Source organism: Phallusia mammillata, chromosome 4 (assembly GCF_965637545.1).
Source record: "Phallusia mammillata chromosome 4, kaPhaMamm4.hap1.1, whole genome shotgun sequence".
In the NCBI taxonomy this organism is placed as follows: Eukaryota; Metazoa; Chordata; class Ascidiacea; order Phlebobranchia; family Ascidiidae; genus Phallusia; species Phallusia mammillata.
In genome coordinates this window covers 16,242,395-16,248,963 of record NC_137255.1, presented here as the reverse complement: position 1 = coordinate 16,248,963, position 6,569 = coordinate 16,242,395, and the positions used below count along the sequence as shown (strand labels likewise).

At 36.8% G+C, this 6,569-nt stretch overlaps 1 protein-coding gene across 2 annotated transcripts; it reads right to left on the bottom strand.

Moving 5' to 3' along the window:
- Positions 1-84: 84 nt before the first annotated feature.
- LOC145222392 (E3 ubiquitin-protein ligase Zswim2-like) lies at positions 85-6,542 on the bottom strand. 2 transcript variants are annotated; one of them, XM_080088501.1, is made up of 10 exons: positions 6,165-6,542; positions 5,214-5,331; positions 4,830-4,937; positions 4,597-4,699; positions 2,778-3,018; positions 2,455-2,693; positions 1,997-2,227; positions 1,593-1,802; positions 778-1,255; positions 85-601 (listed from the first exon to the last, which is right to left on the bottom strand). In XM_080088501.1, exons 1-10 carry the CDS (start codon positions 6,312-6,314, stop codon positions 233-235), a joined length of 2,247 nt encoding a protein of 748 aa, XP_079944627.1. In that variant the 5' UTR covers positions 6,315-6,542; the 3' UTR covers positions 85-232. The 2 variants fall into 2 exon arrangements, with proteins under 2 accessions (XP_079944627.1, XP_079944628.1); XM_080088502.1 differs by having other exon boundaries at positions 6,122-6,244.
- Positions 6,543-6,569: the final 27 nt, after the last annotated feature.

Here is a 6,569-nt window from a genome sequence, read left to right as displayed (position 1 = left end):
GTTGGATTTCTCAAAGTGCCCTCTTTCTGTACCTTAGATAATGGATCAATTTATTGCCAAGACTGATATCTTTGTCTATTGAGATCAAGGAGTGAGAAAGGTTTATTAGCAAACTCTGATAACATTTTCGGAAGTATATTTTTTATTGATAACACTGGTGACATACAATAACAAAAAAAACAAGGAACAAAAATGGTATTTATAGGAACAAAGAAGTATAAAATATATGACTTCAGTTGTTTGGGCTATGGTGCCTACGGAAGGCAGTTGGTGCACTATGACAAACCATAAAATTTGGTTGTAGCTTAGTACCTGCCACACCATCAACATTGTGCAACACATCATGCGCTTTTAAACTAAAACCATTTTTGCTCACAGGTCCTTTATACACATGACCCTTTTCTTTTAGGCCTTTGTCCCTAACTGAGTTCGATGCCAAAACAATATGTGTTTCCTCCTCCAAGTTTATATTATCCTGTTCATGGTTTTCTTCAATAACATCAACTTGGAGTATTGGATGTTCATGGTGAACTATTGGTTCAGGTGAAGTCATGGGTGCACTGGGCATGTAGGAGTGCCTATATTGCCTCAGACCTGAATTCTGAAATGTAAGTTAAATTGTTGAATACAATACAACAATACTATACACCACAACTAGGCAGATTTTTTGTGCAGATCCAAAGATCAAAAGTACCATACCATTTTTTTTAATTCATAGCCCATTTTATACTCCAGTTTGATACTTTGAGTGAGTTTCATTCATTTTCAACAACTTACTGAATAAATAGATGGATTTTCTACTGGAACATATTGGTAAGAATTTTCTTCGCAAACTTCTAGCTCTTCACGAGGTTTTACTATAGATGTTCCACTGAGTGAAAATGTTTCCTCTCTATTCCTTGGAAATAGTGGGACATCAGTGTCTCCTGGCTTGGGGCGCAACTTTTTTGTTGGTCTGTTCCCTTTTTTGTTTTGCTTCTTTACTTCTTGTTTTTGTTGCTGCTGCCAATTAAGATTGAAAGCTTCTGCAAGTTGTAAATTGGGATGACCAGGTACAGGCCTTCCTTCAGGTCTGTTGTCTCTAATATGCAAAACATCAGAGTCTTGTAAGTTGTTTGTTTTACTCTTCATGGTTCCAATAACATCAGCTTGAACCAGTATATCTCCCATTGTAATGTCATTGTTTGAATTGGGTCCCAGGCCTGCACTACTGTCCATCAATCTTCTTCTTTCACTTGAGTTGTATCTCATCCGTCTACAATATACATTAGCAAGCATTTAGGAAGTACAACATCTTAAAGACATGTCAACTGTCGTGACTCGTGACAATGTGTATTTTGGCCCCAAGTGTTGCTAAAAACAAAGCGTAACAATTATTGATAAAATGAAATGTAGACTTTCTGCTTGTTTGCTTGCTACATGTCACCTATTAAGCATGTAGATAAGGTAAGTATAGTCTGCTCTGATGCAAAAAGAATGATGACAATGATTACTAGTGTATGGGCAAAGTATAGATATCACATATAAAATATGATTTTGAACCATTGTCCACAGTACGCCTCCTATATAGTACAAAAAATGACAAAAGTAACCTTGTAGTTCCTGCACTTTGAGTTAAACTTGCAGCAGTTCTATTGCTTGTATGTGGCAAAGGTGAAATACGAACAATCCCAATGCCAGGTACCACCAGGTCAGATGACTGCCCAGCTGATATTGCCTGTACAGCAGATTTTGGTTTTTCAGGAGATTTAATTGTGGTTGAGTTGGGATCATAAACTGGTTGGCGGTCCACAGGGCAACATCTACAAAATTTAGGGATTAGCATCTGAGAATGTTTATGGATTAGTGTTTATTTTCAAATGTTTACAACAATTTGTTTTCAAATTAACTACACCAGAACAGATTCTGAATTATATATTCTTAAAGTAAACTTTTTTAAACTATTACAATTTACTTGTTTACCAACAACAACTTACTATAAATCATAAATTTATACCTGTGATCTTCACGGAGCCATTGGTCGATACAGTCACGATGAAAAGTATGTCCACATTCAGGGAGTCTTCGTACAAGTTGGCTTACTGCATAGGCTCGAAGACAAAGTCGACATTGTCTACCAGGAGCAAGCAGACGTCCCCCAGGCCTCACTTTTATCAAAGGCAATCGACTGATCACATGATCCGGAAGACCAGCCAGGTCAACAGGTATTTTAGTTGAATTCTGAGGTCTGTATAGTTTACCAAGTTAGTTATACAAGCACATTCATGGTTACAGGTATCAGAACAGGAAAAATATTTAGTAGACAATATTTGCAACATAGCTTTACTATACATTATTGCAACTGGAGCAATTAAAGTGTTTATCATAGATAACACACTCAAGCACAATACTTTTTGGGAGCTTCAATGTAATAGGACTGGCTTGGTTTTCATACAAAAAAGCCACGTAATTCACCTATCCAGCTCTAATAGTGTATCGTAATCATTTTCGGTAATTTCTCTCATTTGAAGTTCTGATGTAACCGGGCTTAAAATGAGGTCTCCAGCACCAAGATCATTGCGAGGGGGACAAGGCCTCCACCTCTGGGCTTTTCGAACTCGAAACAGAAAATTATGTTGAAGATGATTCCTTCCATGGTAACAGGTGTTGCACAAATGGTAGTCATTGCAAGATGAACATTTGTAACACTTTCCCTACAAAGACATACAGTTTACAACATGTACAAAGAAAAACATAGTTTTGCACATATACAACTTTACAAAACCACAGAAACTGACCTTAATGGGTGACATTTGGCATACAGCACAATTTGTGTTTTGGTGGGCCTCTAAATGATCATTCATTTTTCTGGGTCTTTGCTCAGTTAGTGTGGTACGAAACTCTTTGAGCAAATAGGAGAGACTGGCAAACTCCTTGCGACAAAATGGACACTGTATTTCATTACTGCCTGTTGATTGGTGTTGATGGTCGGCCCAAACCTTCATACATTTGATATGTACACTGTTTCCACATCCATGTCTTCAAAAAACAAATGATGAAATAGCATTCAAGTAGTGACATACAAATATAATTACTAACACTGTATATAATGCTTATAAGCTGCAAAAAATAAACTTTGATGTAGTTGTTTTGTGAATGGTCAGAGAACCTAAGGTTGACTGCATACAAGATGTAATCATTTTAACTGTTAGATTGCAGTGTTGGGGAGACTCGAGTCAGTGACTCGACTCGAGTCACCTTTTTCAAAGACTTGACTTGACTCGAGTCTCAGCTGTGAAAAGACTCGACTTGACTTAGTCTTAGTAGAGACTCGACGCAGACTCGGACTCGTTATTTCACCAACAAAATGGAAATTTCTTATAATGGATAACCTGTTCAGTCGGCTTCAACCAAACAACAACAGCACTTTAATGTGCGATGCGAAGCTATTTTTGCTTAATTTTAAATTTTTGCTAACGAAGTCGCTGCTACATGCACAAACTTTTTAACGCTGGCATTAAGCATTGTACTTATTGTTTGTTTTAAGGTAAGCGAATACAGTACACGCCAAGGCCAAGTACTCGCTTTTAGCTAGCGCATGCAATAAAAATATTTTTGGGTTTTGAAAATTGTTGTTCTTGTCCAAGCTGTTTAATGAGTGTCAATTAACGTGTTTCATTAAAGTTGACCCTATACTCCAGGGCTACTCAATTAGTTTCGTCAAAAGTCCAGATAGAAAAGGTAAAAATTACCAAAGGTCCGGACACTTCTGTCAGAAATGCAAATGTAACGTGTCTTAGCCTATTTGGTTATAGCTAATGTGGACAATCGCGGTCAAAATTGAAATCTTGAACTGATATGCACCAAACGTGATTTTATTCCTTGCGAGAGAATTGGTACAACATCATACAGAATACATTTTATCTGGTTTTACAGGATTGCTTTGTAAGGTAATGATTTAAAATTCAGTTTATGAAATCACAGATACAATTATGCGCAAACAACCGCCGCTTTGTTAAATGTATAGTGAAATAATCAACCATTTTTTCGTCATAGTTGGACAATCTGAACTCACATAAGATTTTGGCAGGACTTTAGGCTCCTCGCAGACTGCCGATCAATCGTTATGCCGACCCCAGTTTAAAAAGTGCCTCTACATAGCATTGTTTAGTTAATTAACACACAAATGTTGCCGTAATCAAAAGACCGTCAAGGTCCGCATCGAACGCCTCAAAGGTCCGGATATGGACCGCGGTCCGCCATTTGAGTAGCCCTGCTATACTCTAAAAAAGGGACGTTGATGGGATTTGTTCACTGTAATAAAGTGGGGTCCGTAAAAAAGTCGCGATGAACCATTCAATAAGATTAATTATCCAAACCTTTAACCTTTCCTTGCAAAAACTTTTGGGGACTTGCCTTGACTCGAACCACTAATGACTTGACTTGACTTGAGACTCGAACCTCATTTGACTTGACTTGAGACTCAAACCCCTTCTGACTTGACTTGGGACTTGAACCCCTACTAACTTGACTTGACTTGAGACTCGACTAAAAGGATTCGTTACCCAACCCTGTTTGTCTGATATGTTTGAGTGACTGTTGGAAAACATAACAAACCTGCAATATGTGACTGGCAGGTGTTTTGCCAAAAGTTCATCTTGACATATTGGACAAACATCGCTTTCAGCTATAGGTCTTTGCTCCAATACTTGATTTGAATCTGGGTAGAAAAAATGTAAAAGAATCTCAGTTTTTTCCTAAATTACACATGGCCTCAGTTACAAAATAGTGATAAGTGCCACAGGTGTTGCTTCAAACCTTGCAAAAAAAAACAAGTGCATTTAACTAACCTTTTTGCTCAGTTGGTTTTTCGACTGGAGCATGTATTTTTCTTCTTCCTGATGGTCCTTTAAGTAGTCCATTGATTTCTCGTTCCACCAAACCAAGTTGATATGATACTAAAAACAATATTTGCCATAAAAATAACACCCAACGTAAACTTAAACAAAACATAAAAACAAATTATGTAGTACAGCAAAAGGTTGTTTGGGTAATATTAAGCTGCAAAACGCTGTTGACTTTTATTTGTTGGTGTTGTTTCTTGCTAAATAAAAAAATTAAAATCGCAAATACTTATTTACACTTTTTCTGAGTGGTCATATGTAAAGTTACCTGATCAACTGCACACAAGTTCATAATTAATTCACAAAAATAGAGCTAATAAAACTACTTACATTCATTTTCTCTTTCCAGTTTGAACTTTTTCAACAAAACCCAACAAATGTGTTTGCATAAACTTTGCTCTTTCCTGAAGTTAGTACAGTTACAAATATGTGGATCTCCCAGACATACCTTGAAAATAGTTTCAATTGGTCACTAACAAAACCTGAACACTACTTCTACTTTAATTACGAAAATCATGATTGACACTATATATTACTAACGTTTATTGGCTTTAAATTTTGTATTAAATGGAACATACGATTTCATGTGTAAAAAACATGACATTCTGTACCTAACATAACAATTTAGGATTAATTATTTTTTGACCAGTTTACACAATACATATCATACAGACCAGGGCTCTTCAACCGGGGTTCCGCGGAATCCTAGAGTTTCGTATTAACCTTACAGGGGTTCCGTGATCTTTAAGGGTTGCTCAGGGGTTCGCAGCGGTTTGTTGTACAAATATGAATCATAAGAATATCATTGTTGCGAACAGCAATGCTCGCCCGTACAATCTAGTAGTTAACCTTGGTTGCACCATTGATCAATTGAGACGTAATAAACACAGCCTTAACACACTCTGGCAAAATTGCAAGATGGATGTAGAAACGATGGTTACAAGTAACATGGCAATGTGTTTCAGTGAATCGTTTAATTGAAGTCAACTTTTATTGCGTGCTTGGGGTGTGTTAAGTAAAAATGCATATTGTCTTTGGTGTACCCTATTACATTGATTGAAATTATTTTATGCGGGTTCCACAAAGTTTGACAAAACACCTTGAGGGTTCCATGCCACTAAAAAGGTTGAAGAGCACTGATATAGACTATCTCAATCAAAAGTAAAATTTATGAACTATTTAAAAAAACTGCAATAAAAATTTTCTGTTAATTAAACATACATAATATAAATACAGACCTGTACATTGATATGTAAAAGAAAGTAATGTAGTCGAGCAAACCTTAAACTTTTTTGATTCTCCATCTTCTTTTAACAGAAAAGATGTAGGTCCGATTTCACGTAGAATAAATATTGTAGAGTTAAGTGCCTGGTCCTGACGCCAGCTTATTGCATCGGAGACAGATCGCTGCCACACAACGCTACGCGACATTTTGCAACTTATTGAAAGAGCGAAGGTAACAAGCAAGCTCGACAGAACTTGAGTGTTAAGTCACTTGAAAAAAGCGCTTGTGGCACCTAGCAACAAACAAAATTGCAAATAACGACACCTAGCGTGCTTTGTATGCGCATAGAAAACATACTGAAAATCTCACAAAGATCTATGCAGCTTGATTCTTTCTTTTTACATTTCTGTAAAATTATGTTTAGAGGTTTCCAATCACCTTTATTGCGTCTTTCGTTTTTC